Raw genomic sequence first — 26,608 nt, 5'->3', positions numbered from 1 at the left:
ATCGAATAGATATCTGTAAACCCACAGTCCTGGATATTTATTTTTCTCCGAACATTTTACTCAAATGAGCTGATTAAAATAATGCATTCAAGACTGTGGGCTTACCGATCCGAGGTACCAAGAAGTTAGGCTACTCTTCTCCAAACTTTGGTATGAATGTGGATTAGCTGTAAACCCATATTAATTATTCTCCGAACATTTTATTCAAATGTAGTGATTAAAATATTATATAGTGAGACTTACCAAGATAACAGCACCAAGAAAGACTGCCAAAACGATTTTACTGGCGCTGATTATCACAGCAATGACGTTGAAAATCATTTCGTCGATCCCAGTGAAACTCTCAGCGAGGAATGAGTGATTTAACTATGATTTTTTGGGGTATTTATACTAAATCTCTCCAACGTAAAATATACTATTATTTACCTTTTTTAATTCAATTCTGGAGATATGCGAGGTTAAAGTTTAACATTTGCCCTGTTGTTCTTATGTTAACTAATTTTTTTATTTGGAACAGGGTGTTAATTTAAATAACGCCTAACCAGATAAATTACATTTTAAAAAAAAAATGGGACATGTTTCGTAAAATTATTTTTTTGCTATTATAAATATATTTCTCCCATTGTCTTTACTTTGAGAAAAACCGAAATGGACGAACTTGTTTTGAGGAAGTATAGGAAATACAGGCTTCCCGTCTGGAAGCTGTATTTCCTGAGAAAAACAGAGCTCATAATTGCATCTCATGTATTCAACATGAGTGCTGATTTGTCTTAAATATAATTCAATGTCAAAATGATTTGGCATTGCATGTTTGTTGTAAATTTTGTATAAAGTTTTTAAGATAAAATATTTTATAGCTCCCTGAGCCATCTCCTGATCATGTACTAATATATTTTCGTATATTAGCACATGTCGTCCGCAACAAATCTGGTTTTTATGATGCGCGCGAGAGTAACACTTTGATGTTAAAACATGTCTTCCATAATCGCGCAAATCAATTTTTAACACCGATTGACGACCAAAAAAAAATATGTTCGATATTGATGAATATTTTGTCGAATATTTCAACAATATGTTGTGATATCCTATAGATAGGATATTTAAAGCGTCTTCTCGCGCATAACCATAATGTGTGATTTTATTTGATTCGATATAGTCCATGGCTAAAGCTGCCAATGTTAGCGGTTGGTTTAGAATTAAATCTATTTTTTTTCGTATAAATCTGTAATCAAAAGATATTATTAAAACACTTCGCTAAACCTGTGTTAAATTATATATTTTTAGTTTAATTGGAATATAAAATATGATAAAAACTTTATTATAACTGTAACAATGTAATTACTTTTTTAAATATTTATCTTTGTCAGCTTTCAAAATCAATTCTTTAATTTATTATTACCATAAAATCAACCGCCTTTTCTTATGTCAAGGGTCAAATAATTTTTTTTTTACCTTCTCAGCTTTCAAAATAAATTCTTTAATTTGGTATTCTACATAAAACCAGCCGCCTTTTCTTATGTCAAGGGTCAAATAATATTTTTTTTACCTTCTCAGCTTTCAAAATAAATTCTTTAATTTGGTAATCTACATAAAACCAACCGCCTTTTCTTGTGTCAAGGGGCGGATTCGTTTTTACTATAGTAAAATTTAACTACACTTTCGCAATAACTGAAATAACTCCAGTTAATTTAAGTTAGATCTAGTATTTTATTATACCTCGGGGTTTTTTTCAAAAGGTATATAAGCTAAAGAAAATCAGTATATTTCATCATAAATTCTTTCTCTAGTACATCCGAAATAAATAACAAAAATGTCTAATGCTCAATCAAATGAATGGTAAGTTTAAAATATTTCTAACAATTATTTACTAAATCTTGTAAGGAGATAGCTTATGTACTGAAGGTGTAGGGTTTATTATTATCTATGACTAATTATTTTAAGAAATATCCCTATATTTAATTATTATTTATTTATTTCACTGTTAGCTCTTCCACCCAATCCAATTCTGCGTGAGTAAAGAAATTTTAAGTTTTAAAATAGTACAGCTATAAGATGATAAACACCGTTTTTGTTTCTACATTAGGCGGAGAACGCAGATTGTACGCCCTATTCTGCGAGATGAAGAACTTCTTCGAGAGTTTGTGGAGAATTTATCTCCACCGTCCCCCCTATTGTATATTGTTTGCTTTATCTCTACAATTAAACCTATAACTGATTGCGATACTAATGATAATTTAGCGAGGACGCATTTGAAGAATTCAATGGGGAGGAAGCAATAAGAGGCTTTTTGAGATCTGAGAGAACTAATGCAGGAGCGCTTACACTTATAAGACCTGAGTACAGTCTATTTTTAACTTTCCGAACACTTTAATTTAAACTCTCGTGTTAGTTCAGTGGTTTAGCTTACGATATATTTCTAGACCAAGTTAAAGCAATTAGAAAATTTCATTGGATTCAAAAATTGATTAGTTTTTATCTTTTGCAGTGTCTACAACTGGAACCAAGTCGCCCAAATTGGGTATTGCCGAGTGCCAAAAATGGGCGACATTTTGATGTGTGTTTACTGCAACAACGCGAGCCACATCAGGGTAACAGTATGTAGACGAAAAACGATCGTATTTTGTAAAAACAACCATTGTACAAGATACGGTTGTATTATTTATAAAATCAGGCATGGTGTGTTGTATGTAGTTGAATAGAAAATAAAAAAATTAAAATCGAAATAAAAAATATTTAATATACCGGTATAAAGTTTTCTTATTTTAGATTTAATAATATATTAAACAGTTACATTTTGAATGCAAATACTCAATCTGAGTTAAAATAAAACCTATAACATCTCTAACATCGAAGACGAGATTGAGATGCGACAGAGCGTTAACTAGATTGTCATACTCGCTGATATTGAAAAATATTTCTAAAATTTCTCTCATAGATGGTTTTGCATCGGAGAGGGACTTAATTTCTAAAAAGTTAATGCCATCTTTGAAGTTTGATAATTTCTCATACACTATCTCGTACGCTTGTTTTATTTCATCTCTTTGAGATTCAAGAAGCGCGATGTGATTGTTAATCAATTCTCGAAAACCAAACAAATCTTCCATACATTTTCTCTCAATGAAAAACTCTTTTACGTGGTTCCATAGTCCGCGTTTTTGAGACATAGGAAGGACTTCGTGTCTAAGATGAACTCCATCTTTCTCTATTTTCAATTTAAAATCTACAAGCATTTTTTCAAAGTATTCTGGATGAGTTGGCAAAAAAATAACCGAATATTGTTTATTTTCATCGTAAGGGGTTAAAATGATGTTTTCGTTTCTTAGCAAAATTGTCCATACATCCAATGGAATAACAAAAATAGCGCCAGATTCTTTTATCTCACCAGATCTTTCTTGATCGGGATTCAAAATTTGATGAACTTCTCCATTTTTCCTCCTCCGTTTATATACTCTTCTCAAATGGGTGTAGCGTTGTTCAATATATATTCATCTGTATATTATCTTAAAAAATCTTAGCATTTCTTGCTTAATAATTTTAAAATGATTTTCGCAAGTCGAGTTTAAGTTTTCAACATAATTACTCAATTTTAGACACGAAAATTTATCATGGTATAGAATTAATTAATTTTTTCTTGAAATTTTTTTTGTACTTCTTTGGTATTTCATCATGGCATAAATTTATGCAAGAATTTTCTCCTTGACATATATTCCGCAATTTATCTTGACATGGTATTTCAAGTAATTATGTTGGTAATTCCCTCTATTGCCTAATCTCTGTTCTTAAATTTATGGTAACCATTTTATGAAATCAAATTTCATAATACCGAAAATGGGGTGTGAAAAAAAAATGGTGTATAAAAGCTGGTATGGATAACACCCAAAATCCATTCCAATCTTCACTTCGAGTGGATCAAGTCTTTACCGCGTTTGGATCAAGAAAAGGAAGAAAACCAAATGGATTCTAGCAAGGGAAAACGATCTGGCAAGTCTGAATATTTATCTTTAGATAATGAAAAGTATGAATCTTCCGATGATGACTGAAGTTAGTTGCGTGGATGACGAAGGTGGTTTAGAAAGCGTATATACTCGAAGCTCTAACCAATGCGCTTCGATTGTTAAAATACCGCAGAAAAAGGGTGAATATTACCTAGATATTAAAGCTACTAAATATAAAGATTTAAAACGATGTGCCAAGCAGGATGTTTGGACAGCGCCTTCAAAGCGCGTACAGTACATAGGCGATTTGAGCGAAAATGATTTAAAAGGTATTCTAATTTTAATGAAAAAGCTCGGAGAAAAGATAAAAGAAAATCCCCATAAGAAAATCTTAAATATCGTCAAAGCTAAAAAGGCAAAATCGCACGACTAAATACTTTTTGCATTACCAGATAATTTTTTCGTATTATTAATATTATAGGTAAATGGTGACGGTTTTTAATATTTAACCTTACGTTTTTTTCTTTCGAGCGCATTTAATATTTCGCATTACCCAGAATGGTTTCGATAAACGAAGCCATTCGAGACTATAAACATTTTTACAAGATAGAGAAACTTTCAGTTAAAACTTCTAGAAAATACAAGTGTAACCAGGTTAATTTTCGCGTTGATATCGAAAACACGGACGAAATTAGATTAACGCATATGTACGAAGATTTGCAAAACATTCTCGATTGTGTTTTAAAGGAAATCAAAAATGAATACCCAACGTACGATAGAGTTCGCTTATGCATTCAATCCGAGGAGCTCGAATCTCCTATAAATCTAAAATTAATGGCGTTAAATTCGCTAACTAGCGAACGTGTTTTGGCTGCAATTGAGCACGTAGCACAATCGAGAAGGGGTTTTATTTTCGATAGTTCTTTAAGATTTGATGTTGTTTTCCTCGACTGCGATTTTGAGATATCCGGGCCTTCCAACCGAAAAAGTGTTAGAAATAGAACTATAGTAGAAATGGAAAAATTTGTTAAAGCTGACAAAAATTTTATCACTCTCCAAAATGGCGACGATCTTTGTTTTGCTAGGACGTTAGTGATTGGGAAAGTTTTGGCGGATTTGAGATGTTGTAAATCGAAAGAGAGATCGGATCTTTATACCTATTTCGTTAAAATGAAAAGCTCCACGAGTTCATTACTGAAGGTGGAAGCTCTTAAACTGATTACATACGCTCGTGTACTACCCGGTCCAGTAAATTTAGCGGGTATTCAAAGGTTTCAAAATTATTTGCAAGGAGAATATCAAATTATTGTATACAACGCGGAAGATAACTTTCAAAAGTACTACGTCGGCCCATGGAGTAGAAAACAAATTTTTATTTTGCTTTTACGAAACCACGCTGTAGCGATAAAGAGTATTTCGAGAATGTTTGGCGGCGAAAGTTATTGTTCAAAATGCCTTGTTGTTTTTTATAAGTCTAGCGAAAAAAGGGCCCACCATTGTTCGCAGGGTGAATTAAATTGTAAAAGATGTTCATCACTTAACGTCTTCCATGAGATTAAAGAAATTCAGGTTATCAGGTGTAAATCTTGCAATCGTTATTTTAAAGGTAGTGAGTGTTTATCGTTACATATTTCGAATGGTACTTGCGATCGACTAAAACGTTGTCAGCAATGCGGTCAAGAAATTGAAACTCTGAGCAATAGCATTCACGAATGCGAAAAAAAATGTAAGCAATGCTTGATTGTGCATGAAAAGAACCAGTGTTACGTTATGCCTTTAAAAGAAAAATATCCTCCCGTGAAATATGGATTTTTCGATTGCGAAAGCTACGTTTCCGACTCTAAAGAACATGTAGCCATCCTACTTGTCAGTGCTATGGAGATGGACGATGAAACATATGAATTTAAGACTTTCAAAGGGCAAGATTGTTGTAAACAGTACTTGGACTACTTGTTTCAAACAGAGGAATCGTTTGTTCAGCATGATACCAAAAGAATGAAGAAAATTAAACCGCGATTTGAGAACTACGTCATTTTTTCTCATAACGGTTCCCGTTTCGACTCGTATTGGATTTTAAACACTTTAGTTAATCACTACTTTATTAAACCTCAAGTAATTTTCAACGGCAGCCGCGCTTTAGCTGTTTTTATCAAAAACCAAAATATCAAGTTTTTGGACTCGATGAATTTCGTCGCCGGCTCTCTTAGATCTTTGAATAAAACCTTTGAACTGGGGGAATGTAAGAAACAGTTTTTCCCGTTTATTTTCTTGACTCACGACACTATGAATTATAAGGGAAAATTGCCTGACAAATCTTATTTTCAACCTGAAAAAATGAAGACTAAGGATTACAAAGAATTCGAAATTTGGTACGAAGAAAAGCGTAAGACCGAGTACGATATGAACAAGGAGCTGGAGGAATACTGTCAAATGGATGTTTCCGTTTTAAAGGAAGCGATGGTTAAATTTAAAAATCTTTTTCTAAAAGCTACCAATTTCGACCCTTTCAATATGAACGCTATATCCATTTCGGGTGCTTGTCTACGTTTTTTCCTTCACACATACTTGAAAGAATACGCTTTAGCTATCGTGCCGCAAAATGGGTACCTATACCAACATCAAAATCAAAGTCGCGAAGCTATGAAATGGATCTCCCTCGAGGCTAAACAAAGGAATGTAAATTTCCAAACTACTTTTTCTATCCAGGGTGAAAAATACTTTGGAAAGTTCCCAGTCGATGCTTATTGTCCCGATCCTGAAATTATTCTCCAATATCATAATGATTTTTTTCACGGATGCGTTAGACACACAAAGCAGTCTAGCTTCAATTCATTTCTTGGAAAAACCAACAAAGCGTTATACGAAAGAACTCTAGACATTGAAGAATACATCAAAAACGCCGCTCCGAATGCTGAATTTAAAACCATGTGGAGTTGCGATTTTGAAGAATATCTTCGAAACCATCAGGAAGATAAATCTTATTGCGATACCGTATCATTTCCTTCTTCTATAGTATCGAGAGAAATGATTGTCGGGGGTAGGGTAGAAAACTTCAAATTGTTGCATATCTGTCAACCGGGTGAAAAGATACTGTATCGAGACGTCTGCAGTCTTTATAGTTTCGTCATGAAATTTAAAGACTTCCCAAAAGGGCACCCTACTATATTTACGCGAAATTGTAGTTTAGAAAAAGATAAATATTTTGGCGTGTTAAAATGCAAGGTTTTAGCCCCCAAAAAACTATACATTCCGATTCTTGCATTTAAATCTAATTCAAAATTATTGTTTAGTCTATGTCGCACCTGCGCAGAAAAAAGCTTATCAAGCCCTTGTCAGCATTCGAGAGAGCAGCGTATATTCGAAGGTGTGTTCAATACTCCCGAAATTTATTTGGCAATGGAATTCGGTTACGAGCTGATTTCTATATCCGAAGTTTGGCATTACCCTGAGCGATTCAGATACGTGAAAAACCAAAGTTCTGGATTGTTTGGGGATTACATTGACAAGTTTTTGAAATTGAAAATTTGTAATAGCGGTTGGCCTGACAATGTAGAGACTGAAAGTCAGAAAAAGGATTATTTACAATCCATTTACGAAAAAGAAGGCATCTCGATATCAATCGAAGAAGTGACTAACAATCCAGCTTTAAGGAATATTTGCAAGCTAACGTTAAACTCGCTTTTCGGTAAAATGTGTCAAAATCTGGACAGAGGGAAGACTGTTATTATAGATAAATACGAAGAACTAGTGGCTATATTAACCGATGAGACTAAAGATCTGGAAGATATTCGGCCTCTAAACGATTCATTGGCTTTGCTAACTTACAAACATAAGAAACCTTTCGTTCCTTCTTTACGAAGTGGCAGTCCTGTTATTGGAGGTTTTATCACAACCTACGCTAGCATAGAGCTATTTAACGTTATTTACAAGCTTGGGAAACGTTTGCTTTATATCGATACTGATGGTGCCATATTTTTAGAAGGAGGGAAAGATGATTGGATCCCTCCCGAAGGAAGTAGTTTGGGAGAGTGGAAATCAGAAATAGGCGCTTCGCATATAACAGAATTTGTTAGTACAGGACCGAAATCGTACGCTTATAAAACATCAGACAATCAATGCGTGGTGAAGTCGAAAGGTATCACGCTTTCTCGCGAAAATGAAAAAATTATAAATTTTGAATCTATGGTAGACTCCTTACAAAATCCAGAAAAACGGTATACGGTAGATATCCCGTTTAACGTTGTTCGACGCAAGCGGGACTTAACTTTACTCTTAGGAAATTAAAAAAAAACAATTTGGGGTCACCTTCTCTAAAAGGGTTCTTCTAGATGACTTTACTACATTACCCTTTGGGTATTGCCAAGAAGAAGAAGCAAGTTATTGCCAAGAAGAAGAAGCGAGTTACCTTTCATCACATTGTTAAAGTTCATTGGCTACCCGATAGCGAAGATCGAAGGAACGAGTGGCTGTACACCGCCGCGCGATTTAAAGATAGAGTATTTCTTTTGAACACCCTTTTGAAACCAATTTTTGAACGAAAATTAAAAGAATCATAGTCGACAATGTCCTGTCGGTTGAAATTCGTAGCACCCTTTCAAATGATTGTTTCCGGCGCGTCTATGAGCGGAAAGACGAATTTTGTTTTGGAGTTATTGAAAAATCGTCAAAAAATGATAGACCCACCCCCTCACAGGATCGTATATTGCTACTCTCTATTTCAAGAAAAGTTTCACGAAATACGGAAAAAAATACCAGAAATTGAATTTCTGGAAGGATTGCCGCCTGATGATACGGATTTCTTTAACCCCAAAGTTAATAACCTGCTAGTGTTGGACGATTTAGCCCCTGTTGCTAATGCTAGTTCGTTCATTTCTTACCTTTTTACGGTTGGCTGTCATCATTTAAATTTAAGTTTAATTTTAATTACTCATAATCTATTCTCTATGGGGAAGGAATCTAGAGTCATAAGTTTGAATACATCTTATTTTGTAATATTTAAAAATTTAAGGTCTCGGAGTCAGATTTCCCACTTGGAAAGACAGATATTTCCGGGTAAAAAAATAATGTCAAAAGCGTATGAAATGGCTACATCTGACAAACCGTATAGTTACATAATTTGCGATTTGCGCCAAACTTGCGACGACTCTTTGAGATTAAGAACAAATGCACTTCCCAATGAAGGAAACATGATATTTTTTGTGGAATAATAAATAGTTTTTTTAAAACAAAGTCCCTGGTGGAGATTCAATTCATTGTAGTGAAAGATGCCATCCAAGTCATTTCGGAAACATTATCCTTACCTTAAACTACTGAGAGATATTAATCCTCAACAAAGGAAAACTTTAATATCGTTGTCTAGCAAAGATCAGTTAAAATCTATTTGCACTATATGTTACAACTTGAAAAGAAACGCCATCGCTCTTCCGCAAAGCAAAAAAAGAAATTTGAGGCGGTACGAAAAAATTATAAAATCGCTATCTAATAAACGCCGTAGCCCAAATCAGGTTCGACAGTTGTTGTACAAGCAGACTGGAGGATTTTTTCTACCTAGCCTGATTGGTGCTATAATTCCAACTCTTTTGTCAGCTATAACCGGTGGAGAATGAAGAAAATGATTCTAGTTCCGGCGTCCTCGATTATGACCGATGTTGAAAAACAGGTTTCTTCGTTGGATAATGAAATTACCACCATTCTCAACCAACCTGGGAATCCCGATGATAAAGCCAGACAATATCTAAAATCTCTTCAACAATACCTTACAATGAAAAACTTGGTTGAACCTCCCGAAGTTAGAATAGCTCCTCAGCCAACGCCTGTATCGTCAACACCCATGCCTTCATCAAGCTATCTAAAATCTCACCAATATACCGGACAATCGTACGAACCACCGGTTCCAGTAATTGTCAAAACGAAACCTCGAAAAAAAATTGTGTTAGTTAAAAAGACCATTGGAAGTAATTATCAAGTTCGACGTTCTCAAAAGATGAAGAAAAAGAAAATTAAGCTTTCAAATCCATCTCTAGAAGCAGCAAAATCGTCTCCTGTTCTGAAAGAGATAAAAACACCAAGGACTGTCAAGAGATCCCCGTATGAATTAAGGCGAGAGAAAGGAAAAAAACCCAACAAATGGCTAGAATTTTGATTTTATTCATTACAATATCGAAACTCGTGATTTAACAAATGTGTACACAAATTTAACAATGATATGCTATCGTTATAATAAAGGTTTTTCTTATAAAGCAATTGGATTATTTCTTTCATACTGTAACCCTCGCATTTGGCGAAACAGTACATTAAAGTATGCAAACCGCAAAAATCGCTATCGATAGGCTGAATTACACAATCGTTGTAGATCCATTCTGAAGCGTAGGGGGTCAAATCAAATCCGTAATGGGTAGGATTCCTTCCAAAGGAGCAAAAGAATTCCGCTCTTTCTCGGTTGATGAAGAAAGCAACCCAGTGTCCATCGGCGATATAAGAAGGTGAAGTATTAACGACGAAAAGATAAACATTTTTCTCTAGAGGGGGTGGTGGTAGCTTGTCCGAAGGAAAAACACCGATAAAAAATGGTGAAGTTCGAGGATCGCAGTGCAAGACTTCGGAGAGTTGTTGCGTATTCATGGCCTCACTTGTAATAATTGTGGTTCGTAAAAAGCGCCTCTGATTGATACACCTTGACCATCTTTAACGTTGTACGCTGGAGGACTCCGATGCAGGACTTTATCTATGATGAAATTCTCTTTGGTCCAGTTGGCAGTTCCTCCCTTTTCGAATCTAGTTTTCGAAGTTGCTAATTTAACTATCATGCCTGGTTTGAGAGCGGGTCTCTTTCCCTTCTTCTTATCTCCGTATAATCTAAACCAAACTAAATGCTCGTTATTGATATTAACATCTTTTGGTTTAAAACCAGTTGTCGAATGGACGCTCGAATTGTAACTTTTAACCAAGTTTGGCAAAACTTTAACGTAATCATACTTCCCGCTTCTGGTAAAGTATTTGTATATCTTTGACGACAGTGTAGCACTGAATCTCTCTACTAAGGACGCTTTTGTATCATTTACTAAAGCGAATGAACTGACGTTGTGTTTCTTTAAAAAATTGTCAAACCTTTTATTTACAAATTCTCCGCCTTGGTCGAAAGTGAGTTTGGAAGGTTTGCGAGATTTAAAAATACTAGACAAAGCTTTAACAATACTTTCCGGTTTTTTATCTCGAAGAGGGATAGCCCAAGCGAAGCGCGATAACACGTCGATGATAGTTAATACGTAGCGTTTTTTATTATTATACCGCTTAAACCGGTTGAAATCCATAAGATCGCACATCCATTGTTCATCTTTAGAAGTTACATAGACTTGATTTCTGGGGAATTTGAGTTTTCTAGGTCGGTGAGTTATGTAGGTATTCTGAGCTAACAACCAATTTCTAGTCTTCTTTTTCGAAATTCCTTTAACACTATTTTGTAATTTCTTTATACTTCCTAACCCAGCCGGGTGAGAGAGATTGTAATAAACCTTCGCCAACTCATCGAGTCTCGACATTGGTGTGGAAAATGAGTAAATAACTTTCAATCAGGTCAAATTTATATTTCTTTATTCAGAACATTTATCCGTAAACAATCATATTTTTCCAATTGGTTAAATTATTAATAATATCGCTATAAAGGATGTACACGTCTTCTAATTTCGTTCCATCCATTTCTTCGTAAAATTCGACCAAAACCTCGTCGTAATTCATCCGCGGAAGCGCCTGTTCGATATTCTGTTCCACCGCTTGACACCAGTTGATATTATCGGCTCCGCAGGAAATATCGTGAGCTAACTTGTGATGACAACAACTGTTTTCGCATTTGATGGTAATTGAATAAAGTATATTCGTCAATTTTTCCAAAACGATCCTTTTCATAACATCCTTAGCGTCGAGTAAAACTTTGACTTCGCGATCGATGGTACTTTTCAAAGACTTTAAACTTTTCCACGATTCTTGATTCAGGGAGAATCCGCGAGCGGAAGAGTACATAATGTGATAGTTATGATTCGCGCCGCGAACGTATTGTCTAAGGTCCAACTGCTTTTCTTTTCCAACGGTGAGACACTCTAGCAGAATATTATCTTTACTCATCCAAGTGTGAAACCTTTCAGATTCCCCATCGAAGTGAGAATCAATTTCGGGTTGCACCTTCCAAAGATCGTTCCAAATAGAATGATGAAACGAAACTTCCGAGTCGTTGTCTCGTCTTCGAATGGTAACGTAAGGATCGACGATATTCCTTACTACGATCTCCAGATCGCTGGAAAGATTGTGACTGACGAACATCTTGAAGATTAATGAAGAGTTGGTCGAGATATTTTTCCATTTATAGTCGCTATTTTCTTAATTAGATGCTGACATCTGTGTTTTAATCAAGTGGATAAATAACGCTTCTGTCTCTGGTCACGTAGAGCTCTTTGTTAAATACAGCATAAATTACGCAAGTGGTGTTGGTGTTAAGTGGTTTAGCAAACTTCATACTAAGACGAAGATTTCCCTGCTTAGGGGGGTTGATAAAATCACCTTGACAATCGCCGGCAGCTGTTAAATCGTACGCGAATATGGTATAACCGTTACCATAGTCTTCGTAAGAAATATAATTGCCTTTGTTTTTACCTAGTATATCTAACACGTCGAACAGTGAGGCATATTCTCTGGTATATTGTCTTTTGTCAAAGTTGGGTTCGAAAGGAATGTCTGGAAAATTTGTCGAGCCAATAGCGACCGACATATGTCTCAAATCATTATGAGTGAGATGGTAAGGATTGGTATCTAACGTACCGTTGAAAGCGTTCGTGGGTACGAAGAAAACTATCATAAGATCGGGCATTCTCCCAATGAAAACATTTTCCCTAGTGCAATCGACTTCGCCTTTAGATATTGGGAAATGTTTAATAACCGTTTGCTTAATCGGATATCGAGCTGGGTATTGCTCTAAAACTTTAGCGTGAGCCAAAAGAATTTCAGGGCGTACCTTAACCAATTTAGCTACGAGAACAGCTTCATCAATAACAACATGGTACGTCTTATTGGGTACTTTGGAAATAATAGGGAAATGTTTAGGAGATCGGAAAAGTCGAATCATAAGGTCAACTCCAGGAAGCATGTACTTATTCGTACGAAATAAATCTGCCGGTAAATGCCCAATCATTTCAGTTTGATTTGATAATTTTGTTCTAGCGGCTCTTTTCAACATTCCGTTTTCATTTGTTTTGTTTTGTTGAGTAAACATTTCGTCCGGGGAAGTTGGCGAGTCTTTGTAATAACATTGTAAACCGAGTTGAGATTTTTTAGCATCTTCGGAACAGCTTAAAACTGTTTCAATAAGCGGTCCGTATTGAGCGCAGTTGCTCGATGCTTGAGTCGGTGTATTTTGAGCCAAAACATCGATTTGACTGAATAGGGAGAATAAAAACAGATTGACTGGTCCAACGTTAACCTCGTTAGGTTCGAGTACCGTTCCGTCTTCGTGAAGAATTCTAGCTTTGACTTTAAGCTTTGTCTCGGCAAGATCCATATACTCTTCTTCGTTCGATTTAACGTAAAAGGTTATCGGTCCAGAGTCTGTAATCGCGCTAATCGGTTGATAGGTTACTTCGGTAGATGATATGACATTGCTGTTTTCCGTTGGAATTTCAAAAATGTCTAGCTCGTTACGCATCCCCTCTCTCACCTCCATGGTTTTTGATTATGGTAGAAAATCTCTCTTAGTGCGATTCTTCTTAACGCGTTTACTTTGCTTTTTAGCTCCGCCTTGTGAATTTCTTTTCCTTTTTCGACGAGCACCAGAACCGAACTGCGAACTAGCTACGTGATCACCAGCTTTATGTAAAAGATTACCTCCAGCTAGTTTTAGATTCTTTTTAAAAGCCTTTTTCGGGTCTTCTCCAGACTGGATATCGGTATACATTCTGGTACCAATACCTAAAGCCTCGCGTCCGACGGCCTTAGCCACGGGTTTTACAATTGGTGTAATGAATTTAATTAGCTTGCGAAATAAATTTCCAAGACCCCTCCCGCGTTGGAAAACAGGTCCAGAAAATACTGGAAAGCTGCCACTACCTGATTGCTGCAGGTAATACTGTAGATAACTATCCCTTTGAACCATCTTTTACGAAAAGTAGCTTGAGGATAGTCTTACCTAGTTTAAATGGTACGTGTAAATTTGCGTCGGTTTTTATTTCTACCTCGATAATTTCTAGTTCGTTAAGTCTTAGCGGATAGTAATCAATATTAGTAAACCTTTGAATGAACGTTTTCTTGTCAGCGTTATCCGGTCTAGCAACGATTCGTAAAAGAGGAGCAGCGACGTCACCCACAAATTGGTATTGAATAATATTCGTATACACGAACAGGGCTTCGATACCTCTGTTTAAATCCGCAATGTATTCTCCGGTAGTATGATCTTTCAGCTGAACCCCGAGTTGACTCTTCGCGAAGCCTAACATTAAACCAAGACCCGGAAAACCAGTGGGAAAAGCCAGGCTATACCCTTTGTCGCACCAAATAGTAACGGTTTGGTCTTCATTAACGAAAAATCTAAATTTTTCTCTATAAGCATCGGGAATTGTTTTTTTCATAGCTCTTAAAATATCTTCAATATCATGATAAACACCCGCGGGTATGATATGCGTCAATTGATTTATCTATGGCTTGATGGCTTGATCATTTGGCAAATCGTCGTCGCTGGAATCCATCATAGGCTGATCGTCAAGTAATTCATCCTTAAACGTATCACCCTCTTTAGCTGGTTGATCATTAGAGGGATGATCATCAGGTAGATCACCTTTTGCATCGTTAAGAGCTACATCTTTTTCTCTAAGACCTCTATTTCTAATTGGTATTACGTTAATATCAATCGCTTTGAGCTCGTCATCGACAGTTTTGGGTGCATTAATCGGATTGTCATCTTCATCGTCTACGCTTCCCGTTCTTTGTAGATTTACGGCTTTGAAATCCTTTTTTCTGGACCTTATTTCGATATAATTATCCTTGTAAGAAATGGATAAAGTTTTGGCGTGACGCGATAAGGGGAACCGAGAAACGTACCGACCCGAGACGAAATTTTTCTCTCGAAACTCTAGCACGAGAGAGAGAGGTCCTTCCGGGATTCTTACTTGCACATCCGGGTGTATATTCATCAAAAGAAACCTTTCTTCCGATTTTCGACCAACGACATTCGGATGGCGATCCACCTTCATTTGCAATAAATCTCTATATTTGGGTTTTATTTGATCGCGCAGGATATCAATTAAAGTATTATGTAAAGAATATTTAACCGTATGACCTTTTTTCGTTCTTTTGCACTCATAATCACCTGGTGGTATTTCTAACTTGTAAGTAAACCAATTAGCATCATCGTCGATAGAGGGTGCCATGGTTAAAAATCTATCATAACCCTGAGTAACATTATCCCAAACTGGTGGTAAAACCACTTCAGCCAAACCAACCTTCCAGTTTGATAAGAGTTTAATAGGTTGCGGTAACTTCACCTTAAAAGATGATTGGTTGTTCTCGGGGAAATCGTCCATAGACGCATTACTGGGCAAAGTGACGTAAAACGAGTCTTCCATAATTAAGAGATTTGAAGAATACTGAGTCAGAATGGTGAAAGAGTGAAGGTTTTATAGTCGGGGTAGTAGTATTTAACCATTTCACCCCCAGCGGCGCGCTGCGGCGCGGTTTCTCCCCCATGTTGAATAATGTTAACAGTAAATTTGAACTTATATGCGTATTTTTCTTAAATGAATCTAAAATATTACATTTGTGTATTATTTATCACATAGTTAAGAAGAAGAAATTGAAGTAATTATATTTAGACGTAAAGATATTGTGGTACAAATACCTACGACATTTTTTGATCACTGATTGGCTAATAAAATTAACTCGACTCGTATCTTACAAGCTACATAATTCAGGAAGTAAATATATCTCGAACGTCGCTTAAATAAACATGAAGGAGCAAAGGTTATTATAGATAGTCGACTAAGATCCTCTCGGTGTTGTTGTTTTACATATAAAGTGCATACTTTATAGTCGGGAAAAATATCTACCCCGGGGAGGTGGGCTCGCTAACACGACACTTGTTTATTTTGGGGGCGTGGTTGTTTACTTTTCTCTTAAAGTACAGGGTTTAACTACTCAGATTATGAGACTGACGCGCTACCTACTGCGCTATCAAGACTGTTATTAAAACATTTCACCTCTTTATCAATCAAGTATTCTATTTACGAAAATCAGCATAAAAGTCATGCCCTGAGTGAGAATCGAACTTACGACCTTCAGATTATGAGACTAAAGCGTTACATACTGCGCCATCGAGGCTGATATTAAAACGTTTCACATCTTTATCAATGAAATATAATATTAACGAAAATCGGCGCTAAATTCATGCCCCGAGTGAGGATCGAACTCACGACCTTCAGATTATGAGGCTGACGCGCAACCTACTGCGCTATCGAGGCTGCTAGAATCACACGTCACCTCTATATCAATCAAGTATTCTATTAACGAAAATAAGCGCCTAAATCATGCCCCGAGTGCGGATCGAGCTTACGACCTTCAGACTTTGAGACTGACGCGCTATCTGCTGCGCTATCGAGACTGTTATTGATCATTTCATCTCTTTATCAATCAAGTATTCTATTTACGAAAGTCAGCGCCAAAGTCATTCCCTGAGTGAATATCGAACTCACGACCTTCAGATAATGAGACTGAATCGTTACCTACTGCGCAATCGAGGCTGTTATTAAAAAATTTCACATCTTTATCAATCAAGTATCCTATTTACGTAAATCAGCGCCAAAATCATAATTCGAGTGAGGATCGAACTCGCGATCATCAGATTATGAGACTAAAGCGTTACCTACTGCACCATCGAGGCTGTAGTTAAAATATTTCACATCTTTATCAATCAAGTATTCTATTAACGAAAATCAGCGCCTAAATCATGCCCCGAGTGCGGATCGAACTCACGACCTTCAGACTATGAGACTGTCGCGCTACCTACTACGCTATCGAGACTGTTATTAAAACATTTCACCTCTTTATCAATCAAGTATTCTATTTACGAAAATCAGCGCCTAAATCATGCCCGAGTGCGGATCGAACCCACGACCTTCAGATTATGAGACTAAAGCGTTACCTACTGCACCATCGAGGCTATTGTTAAATATTTCACATCTTTATCAATCAAGTATTCCATTAACGAAAATCAGCACCTAAATCATGCCCCGAGTGCGGATCGAACTCACGACCTTCAGGCTATGAGACTGTCGCGCTACCTACTACGCTATCGAGACTGTTATTAAAACATTTCACCTCTTTATCAATCAAGTATTCTATTTACGAAAATAAGCGCCTAAATCATGCCCGAGTGCGGATCGAACTCACGGCCTTCAGACTATGAGACTGACGCGCTACCTACGGCGCTATCGAGACTGTTAGCAATCATTTCATCTCTTTATCAATCAAGTATTCTATTTACGAAAATTAGCGCCAAAATCATAATTCGAGTGAGGATCGAACTCGCGAACTTCAGATTATGAGACTGACGCGCTGCCTACTGCGCTATCAAGACTGTTATTAAAACATTTCACCTCTTTATCAATCAAGTATTCTATTTACGAAAATCAGCGCCAAAGTCATGCCCTTAGTGAGTATCGAACTCACGATCTTCAGATTATGAGACTAAAGCGTTACCTACTGCACCATCGAGGCTGTTATTAAACTATTTCACATCTTTATCAATCAAGTATTCTATTTACGTAAATCAGCGCCAAAATCATAATTCGAGTGAGGATCGAACTCGCGATCTTCAGATTATGAGACTAAAGCGTTACCTACTGCACCATCGAGGTTATTGTTAAATATTTCACATCTTTATCAATCAAGTATTCTATTAACGAAAATCAGCGCCTAAATCATGCCCCGAGTGCGGATCGAACTCACGACCTTCAGACTATGAGACTGTCGCGCTACCTACTACGCTATCGAGACTGTTATTAAAACATTTCACCTCTTTATCAATCAAGTATTCTATTTACGAAAATCAGCGCCTAAATCATGCCCGAGTGCGGATCGAACCCACGACCTTCAGATTATGAGACTAAAGCGTTACCTACTGCACCATCGAGGCTATTGTTAAATATTTCACATCTTTATCAATCAAGTATTCTATTAACGAAAATCAGCACCTAAATCATGCCCCGAGTGCGGATCGAACTCACGACCTTCAGGCTATGAGACTGTCGCGCTACCTACTACGCTATCGAGACTGTTATTAAAACATTTCACCTCTTTATCAATCAAGTATTCTATTTACGAAAATAAGCGCCTAAATCATGCCCGAGTGCGGATCGAACTCACGGCCTTGAGACTATGAGACTGACGCGCTACCTACGGCGCTATCGAGACTGTTAGCAATCATTTCATCTCTTTATCAATCAAGTATTCTATTTACGAAAATCAGCGCCAAAATCATAATTCGAGTGAGGATCGAACTCGCGAACTTCAGATTATGAGACTGACGCGCTGCCTACTGCGCTATCAAGACTGTTATTAAAACATTTCACCTCTTTATCAATCAAGTATTCTATTTACGAAAATCAACGTAAAAGTCATGCCCTGAGTGAGAATCGAACTTACGACCTTCAGATTATGAGACTAAAGCGTTGCATACTGCGCCATCGAGGCTGATATTAAAACGTTTCACATCTTCATCAATCAAGTATTCTATTTACGAAAATCAGCGCCAAAATTATAACTCGAGTGAGGATCGAACTCGCGAGCTTCAGATTATGAGACTGAAGCGTTAGCTACTGCGCTATCGAGGCTGTTATTAATCATTTCATCTCTTTATCAATCAAGTATTCTATTTACGATAATCAGCGCCAAAGTCATGCCCTTAGTGAGAATCGAACTCACGATCTTCAGCTTATGAGACTGACGCGCTACCTACTGCGCTATCAAGACTGTTATTAAAACACTTCACCTCTTTATCAATCAAGTATTCTATTTACGAAAATCAGCGTAAAAGTCATGCCCTGAGTGAGAATCGAACTTACGACCTTCAGATTATGGGACTAAAGCGTTACCTACTGCGCCACCGAGGCTGTTATTAAAACATTTCACATCTTTATCAATCAAATATAATACTAACGAAAATCAGCGCTAAATTCATGCCCCGAGTGAGGATCGAACTCACGACCTTCAGATTATGAGGCTGACGCGCTACCTACTGCGCTATCGAGGCTGCTAGAATCACACGTCACCTCTATATCAATCAAGTATTCTATTAACGAAAATAAGCGCCTAAATCATGCCCCGTGTGCGGATCGAACTCACGACCTTCAGACTATGAGACTGACGCGCTATCTACTGCGCTATCGAGGCTGCTAGAATGACGCGTCACATCTTTATCAATCAAGTATTCTATTTACGAAAATCAGCGCCTAAATCATGCCCCGAGTGCGAATCGAACTCACGGCCTTCAGATTATGAGAGTGACGCGCTACCTACTGCGCTATCGAGGCTGCTAGAATCACACGTCACCTCTATATCAATCAAGTATTCTATTAACGAAAATAAGCGCCTAAATCATGCCCCGTGTGCGGATCGAACTCACGACCTTCAGACTATGAGACTGACGCGCTATCTACTGCGCTATCGAGACTGTTATTGATCATTTCATCTCTTTATCAATCAAGTATTCTATTTACGAAAGTCAGCGCCAAAGTCATTCCCAGAGTGAATATCGAACTCACGACCTTCAGATAATGAGACTGAATCGTTACCTACTGCGCAATCGAGGCTGTTATTAAAACATTTCACATCTTTATCAATCAAGTATTCTATTTACGTAAATCAGCGCCAAAATCATAATTCGAGTGAGGATCGAACTCGCGATCATCAGAATATGAGACTAAAGCGTTACCTACTGCACCATCGAGGCTGTTGTTAAAACATTTCACATCTTTATCAATCAAGTATTCTATTAACGAAAATATGCGCCAAAGTTATGCCCTGGGTGAGAATCGAACTTACGACCTTCAGATTATGAGACTAAGCGTTACCTACTGCGCCATCGAGGCTGATATTAAAATATTTCACATCTTCATCAATCATGTATTCTATTTACGAAAATCAGCGCCAAAATTATAACTCGAGTGAGGATCGAACTCGCGAGCTTCAGATTATGAGACTGAAGCGTTAGCTACTGCGCTATCGAGGCTGTTATTAATCATTTCATCTCTTTATCAATCAAGTATTCTATTTACGATAATCAGCGCCAAAGTCATGCCCTTAGTGAGAATCGAACTCACGATCTTCAGGTTATGAGACTGACGCGCTACCTACTGCGCTATCAAGACTGTTATTAAAACATTTCACCTCTTTATCAATCAAGTATTCTATTTACGAAAATCAGCGTAAAAGTCATGCCCTGAGTGAGAATCGAACTTACGACCTATAGATTATGGGACTAAAGCGTTACCTACTGCGCCACCGAGGCTGTTATTAAAACATTTCACATCTTTATCAATCAAATATAATACTAACGAAAATCAGCGCTAAATTCATGCCCCGAGTGAGGATCGAACTCACGACCTTCAGATTATGAGGCTGACGCGCTACCTACTGCGCTATCGAGGCTGCTAGAATCACACGTCACCTCTATATCAATCAAGTATTCTATTAACGAAAATAAGCGCCTAAATTCATGCCCCGAGTGAGGATCGAACTCAAGACCTTCAGATTATGAGGCTGACGCGCTACCTACTGCGCTATCGAGGCTGCTAGAACGACGCGTCACATCTTTATCAATCAAGTATTCTATTTACGAAAATCAGCGCCTAAATCATGCCCCGAGTGCGGATCGAACTCACGGCCTTCAGATTATGAGAGTGACGCGCTACCTACTGCGCTATCGAGGCTGCTAGAATCACACGTCACCTCTATATCAATCAAGTATTCTATTAACGAAAATAAGCGCCTAAATCATGCCCCGTGTGCGGATCGAACTCACGACCTTCAGACTATGAGACTGACGCGCTATCTACTGCGCTATCGAGACTGTTATTGATCATTTCATCTCTTTATCAATCAAGTATTCTATTTACGAAAGTCAGCGCCAAAGTCATTCCCAGAGTGAGTATCGAACTCACGATCTTCAGATTATGAGACTAAAGCGTTACCTACTGCACCATCGAGGCTGTTATTAAAACATTTCACATCTTTATCAATCAAGTATTCTATTTACGTAAATCAGCGCCAAAATCATAATTCGAGTGAGGATCGAACTCGCGATCTTCAGATTATGAGACTAAAGCGTTACCTACTGCACCATCGAGGCTATTGTTAAATATTTCACATCTTTATCAATCAAGTATTCTATTAACGAAAATCAGCGCCTAAATCATGCCCCGAGTGCGGATCGAACTCACGACCTTCAGGCTATGAGACTGTCGCGCTACCTACTACGCTATCGAGACTGTTATTAAAACATTTCACCTCTTTATCAATCAAGTATTCTATTTACGAAAATAAGCGCCTAAATCATGCCCGAGTGCGGATCGAACTCACGACCTTCAGATTATGAGGCTGACGCGCTACCTACTGCGCTATCGAGGCTGCTAGAACGACGCGTCACATCTTTATCAATCAAGTATTCTATTTACGAAAATCAGCGCCTAAATCATGCCCCGAGTGCGGATCGAACTCACGGCCTTCAGATTATGAGAGTGACGCGCTACCTACTGCGCTATCGAGGCTGCTAGAATCACACGTCACCTCTATATCAATCAAGTATTCTATTAACGAAAATAAGCGCCTAAATCATGCCCCGTGTGCGGATCGAACTCACGACCTTCAGACTATGAGACTGACGCGCTATCTACTGCGCTATCGAGACTGTTATTGATCATTTCATCTCTTTATCAATCAAGTATTCTATTTACGAAAGTCAGCGCCAAAGTCATTCCCAGAGTGAATATCGAACTCACGACCTTCAGATAATGAGACTGAATCGTTACCTACTGCGCAATCGAGGCTGTTATTAAAACATTTCACATCTTTATCAATCAAGTATTCTATTTACGTAAATCAGCGCCAAAATCATAATTCGAGTGAGGATCGAACTCGCGATCATCAGAATATGAGACTAAAGCGTTACCTACTGCACCATCGAGGCTGTTGTTAAAACATTTCACATCTTTATCAATCAAGTATTCTATTAACGAAAATATGCGCCAAAGTTATGCCCTGGGTGAGAATCGAACTTACGACCTTCAAATTATGAGACTAAGCGTTACCTACTGCGCCATCGAGGCTGATATTAAAATATTTCACATCTTCATCAATCATGTATTCTATTTACGAAAATCAGCGCCAAAATTATAACTCGAGTGAGGATCGAACTCGCGAGCTTCAGATTATGAGACTGAAGCGTTAGCTACTGCGCTATCGAGACTGTTATTAATCATTTCATCTCTTTATCAATCAAGTATTCTATTTACGATAATCAGCGCCAAAGTCATGCCCTTAGTGAGAATCGAACTCACGATCTTCAGGTTATGAGACTGACGCGCTACCTACTGCGCTATCAAGACTGTTATTAAAACATTTCACCTCTTTATCAATTAAGTATTCTATTTACGAAAATCAGCGTAAAAGTCATGCCCTGAGTGAGAATCGAACTTACGACCTTCAGATTATGGGACTAAAGCGTTACCTACTGCGCCATCGAGGCTGTTATTAAAACATTTCACATCTTTATCAATCAAATATAATATTAACGAAAATCAGCGCTAAATTCATGCCCCCAGTGAGGATCGAACTCAAGACCTTCAGATTATGAGGCTGACGCGCTACCTACTGCGCTATCGAGGCTGCTAGAACGACGCGTCACATCTTTATCAATCAAGTATTCTATTTACGAAAATCAGCGCCTAAATCATGCCCCGAGTGCGGATCGAACTCACGGCCTTCAGATTATGAGAGTGACGCGCTACCTACTGCGCTATCGAGGCTGCTAGAATCACACGTCACCTCTATATCAATCAAGTATTCTATTAACGAAAATAAGCGCCTAAATCATGCCCCGTGTGCGGATCGAACTCACGACCTTCAGACTATGAGACTGACGCGCTATCTACTGCGCTATCGAGACTGTTATTGATCATTTCATCTCTTTATCAATCAAGTATTCTATTTACGAAAGTCAGCGCCAAAGTCATTCCCAGAGTGAATATCGAACTCACGATCTTCACATTATGAGACTAAAGCGTTACCTACTGCACCATCGAGGCTGTTATTAAAACATTTCACATCTTTATCAATCAAGTATTCTATTTACGTAAATCAGCGCCAAAATCATAATTCGAGTGAGGATCGAACTCGCGATCTTCAGATTATGAGACTAAAGCGTTACCTACTGCACCATCGAGGCTATTGTTAAATATTTCACATCTTTATCAATCAAGTATTCTATTAACGAAAATCAGCGCCTAAATCATGCCCCGAGTGCGGATCGAACTCACGACCTTCAGACTATGAGACTGTCGCGCTACCTACTACGCTATCGAGACTGTTATTAAAACATTTCACCTCTTTATCAATCAAGTATTCTATTTACGAAAATCAGCGCCTAAATCATGCCCGAGTGCGGATCGAACTCACGACCTTCAGATTATGAGACTAAAGCGTTACCTACTGCACCATCGAGGCTATTGTTAAATATTTCACATCTTTATCAATCAAGTATTCTATTAACGAAAATCAGCGCCTAAATCATGCCCCGAGTGCGGATCGAACTCACGACCTTCAGGCTATGAGACTGTCGCGCTACCTACTACGCTATCGAGACTGTTATTAAAACATTTCACCTCTTTATCAATCAAGTATTCTATTTACGAAAATAAGCGCCTAAATCATGCCCGAGTGCGGATCGAACTCACGACCTTCAGACTATGAGACTGACGCGCTACCTACTGCGCTATCGAGACTGTTAGCAATCATTTCATCTCTTTATCAATCAAGTATTCTATTTACGAAAATCAGCGCCAAAATCATAATTCGAGTGAGGATCGAACTCGCGAACTTCAGATTATGAGACTGACGCGCTACCTACTGCGCTATCAAGACTGATATTAAAACATTTCACCTCTTTATCAATCAAGTATTCTATTTACGAAAATCAACGTAAAAGTCATGCCCTGAGTGAGAATCGAACTTACGACCTTCAGATTATGAGACTAAAGCGTTACATACTGCGCCATCGAGGCTGATATTAAAACGTTTCACATCTTCATCAATTAAGTATTCTATTTACGAAAATCAGCGCCAAAATTATAACTCGAGTGAGGATCGAACTCGCGAGCTTCAGATTATGAGACTGAAGCGTTAGCTACTGCGCTATCGAGGCTGTTATTAATCATTTCATCTCTTTATCAATCAAGTATTCTATTTACGATAATCAGCGCCAAAGTCATGCCCTTAGTGAGAATCGAACTTACGATCTTCAGCTTATGAGACTGACGCGCTACCTACTGCGCTATCAAGACTGTTACTAAAACACTTCACCTCTTTATCAATCAAGTATTCTATTTACGAAAATCAGCGTAAAAGTCATGCCCTGAGTGAGAATCGAACTTACGACCTTCAGATTATGGGACTAAAGCGTTACCTACTGCGCCATCGAGGCTGTTATTAAAACATTTCACATCTTTATCAATCAAATATAATACTAATGAAAATCAGCGCTAAATTCATGCCCCGAGTGAGGATCGAACTCACGACCTTCAGATTATGAGGCTGACGCGCTACCTACTGCGCCATCGAGGCTGCTAGAATAACACGTCATCTCTTTATCAATCAAGTATTCTATTAACGAAAATCAGCGCCTAAATCATGCCCCGAGTGAGGATCGAACTCACGGCCTTCAGATTATGAGACTAAAGCGCTACCTACTGTTATTAGATCATTTCACCTCTTTATCCATCAAGTATAATATTAAAGAAAATCATAACGCGAGAGGATCGAACTTGCAACCTTCAGATTACGAGACTGACACGCTACCTGCTGCGCTATCAAGACTGTTATTAAAACATTTCACCTCTTTATCAATCAAGTATTCATTTACGAAAATCAGCGTAAAAGTCATGCCCTGAGTGAGAATCGAACTTACGACCTTCAGATTATGAGACTAAATCGTTACCTACTGCGCCATCGAGGCTGATATTAAAACATTTCACATCTTCATCAACCAAGTATTCTATTTACGAAAATCAGCGCCAAAATTATAACTCGAGCGAGGATCGAACTCGCGACCTTCAGATTATGAGACTGAAGTGTTACCTACTGCGCTATCGAGGCTGTTATTAATCATTTCATCTCTTTATCAATCAAGTATTCTATTTACGATAATCAGCGCCCAAGTCATGCCCTTAGTGAGATTCGAACTCACGATCTTCAGATAATGAGACTAAAGCGTTACCTACTGCGCCATCGAGGCTGTTATTAAAACACTTCACATCTTTATCAATCAAATATAATATTAACGAAAATCAGCGCCTAAATCATGCCCCGAGTGAGGATCGAACTCACGGCCTTCAGATTATGAGACTAAAGCGCTACCTACTGTTATTAGATCATTTCACCTCTTTATCCATCAAGTATAATATTAAAGAAAATCATAACGCGAGAGGATCGAACTTGCAACCTTCAGTTTACGAGACTGACACGCTACCTGCTGCGCTATCAAGACTGTTATTAAAACATTTCACCTCTTTATCAATCAAGTATTCTATTTACGAAAATCAGCGCCAAAGTCATGCCCTTAGTGAGAATCGAAGTCACGATCTTCAGATTATGAGACTAAAGCGTTACCTACTGCACTATCTAGGCTGTTATTAAAACATTTCACATCTTTATGAATTAAGTATTCTATTTAAGAAAATCAGCGCCAAAATCATAACTCGAGTGAGGATCGAACTCGCGACCTTCAGATTATGAGACTGAAGCGTAACCTACTGCGCTATCGCGGCTGTTATTAATCATTTCATCTCTTTATCAATCAAGTATTCTATTTACGATAATCAGCGCCAAAGTCATGCCCTTAGTGAGAATCGAACTCACGATCTTCAGGTTATGAGACTGACGCGCTAACTACTGAGATTGACGCGCTACCTACTGCGCTATCAAGACTGTTATTAAAACATTTCACCTCTTTATCAATCAAGTATTCTATTTACGAAAATCAGCGTAAAAGTCATGCCCTGAGTGAGAATCGAACTTACGACCTTCAGATTATGAGACTAAAGCGTTACCTACTGCGCCATTGAGGCTGTTATTAATACATTTCACATCTTTATCAATCAAATATAATATTAACGAAAATCAGCGCTAAATTCATGCCCCGAGAGAGGATCGAACTCACGACCTTCAGATTATGAGACTGACGCGCTACCTACTAAGCTGTCGAGGCTGCTAGAATAACGCGTCACATCTTTATCAATCAAGTATTCTATTTACGAAAATCAGCGCCTAAATCATGCCCCGAGTGAGGATCGAACTCACGGCCATCAGATTATGAGACTAAAGCGCTACCTATTGTTATTAGATCATTTCACCTCTTTATCCATCAAGTATAA

The 26,608-nt window shown here is 37.9% G+C and overlaps 4 protein-coding genes and 7 non-coding genes across 11 annotated transcripts; 2 read left to right on the top strand and 9 right to left on the bottom strand.

The window, feature by feature from the left end:
* Positions 1–4,493: 4,493 nt before the first annotated feature.
* On the top strand, positions 4,494–7,201 carry LOC149684913 (uncharacterized). Its single transcript, XM_089870975.1, has 2 exons — positions 4,494–7,113; positions 7,158–7,201. The coding sequence occupies exons 1-2, from the start codon at positions 4,494–4,496 to the stop codon at positions 7,199–7,201; spliced, it is 2,664 nt and encodes an 887-aa protein (XP_089727101.1).
* A 130-nt stretch (positions 7,202–7,331) lies between these two features.
* Positions 7,332–8,219, top strand: LOC149684912 (uncharacterized). The gene has a single exon (XM_089870974.1). It carries the CDS (start codon positions 7,332–7,334, stop codon positions 8,217–8,219), a length of 888 nt encoding a protein of 295 aa, XP_089727100.1.
* A 4,111-nt stretch (positions 8,220–12,330) lies between these two features.
* On the bottom strand, positions 12,331–13,641 carry LOC149684911 (uncharacterized protein F54H12.2-like). Its single transcript, XM_089870973.1, has one exon. The coding sequence runs from the start codon at positions 13,639–13,641 to the stop codon at positions 12,331–12,333; it is 1,311 nt and encodes a 436-aa protein (XP_089727099.1).
* Positions 13,642–14,618: 977 nt separating this feature from the next.
* Positions 14,619–15,166, bottom strand: LOC149684910 (uncharacterized). Its single transcript, XM_089871110.1, has 2 exons — positions 14,749–15,166; positions 14,619–14,686 (listed from the first exon to the last, which is right to left on the bottom strand). Exons 1-2 carry the CDS (start codon positions 15,161–15,163, stop codon positions 14,682–14,684), a joined length of 420 nt encoding a protein of 139 aa, XP_089727236.1. The 5' UTR covers positions 15,164–15,166; the 3' UTR covers positions 14,619–14,681.
* Positions 15,167–16,353: 1,187 nt separating this feature from the next.
* Positions 16,354–16,426, bottom strand: TRNAM-CAU (transfer RNA methionine (anticodon CAU)). The gene has a single exon. It is a non-coding gene; the product is annotated as a tRNA-Met (tRNA).
* A 2,436-nt stretch (positions 16,427–18,862) lies between these two features.
* On the bottom strand, positions 18,863–18,935 carry TRNAM-CAU (transfer RNA methionine (anticodon CAU)). The gene has a single exon. It is a non-coding gene; the product is annotated as a tRNA-Met (tRNA).
* A 207-nt stretch (positions 18,936–19,142) lies between these two features.
* Positions 19,143–19,215, bottom strand: TRNAM-CAU (transfer RNA methionine (anticodon CAU)). Its single transcript has one exon. It is a non-coding gene; the product is annotated as a tRNA-Met (tRNA).
* A 207-nt stretch (positions 19,216–19,422) lies between these two features.
* Positions 19,423–19,495, bottom strand: TRNAM-CAU (transfer RNA methionine (anticodon CAU)). The gene has a single exon. It is a non-coding gene; the product is annotated as a tRNA-Met (tRNA).
* A 1,044-nt stretch (positions 19,496–20,539) lies between these two features.
* Positions 20,540–20,612, bottom strand: TRNAM-CAU (transfer RNA methionine (anticodon CAU)). The gene has a single exon. It is a non-coding gene; the product is annotated as a tRNA-Met (tRNA).
* Positions 20,613–20,680: 68 nt separating this feature from the next.
* Positions 20,681–20,753, bottom strand: TRNAM-CAU (transfer RNA methionine (anticodon CAU)). Its single transcript has one exon. It is a non-coding gene; the product is annotated as a tRNA-Met (tRNA).
* A 3,974-nt stretch (positions 20,754–24,727) lies between these two features.
* TRNAM-CAU (transfer RNA methionine (anticodon CAU)) lies at positions 24,728–24,800 on the bottom strand. Its single transcript has one exon. It is a non-coding gene; the product is annotated as a tRNA-Met (tRNA).
* Between the last annotated feature and the right edge of the window lie 1,808 nt (positions 24,801–26,608).

Source organism: Phalangium opilio, unplaced genomic scaffold, assembly GCF_054372755.1.
Source record: "Phalangium opilio isolate 3A_F unplaced genomic scaffold, DU_Popi_V2 ptg000032l_1, whole genome shotgun sequence".
NCBI classification, from domain to species: Eukaryota; Metazoa; Arthropoda; class Arachnida; order Opiliones; family Phalangiidae; genus Phalangium; species Phalangium opilio.
This window is presented reverse-complemented; position numbering and strand designations above follow the sequence as displayed.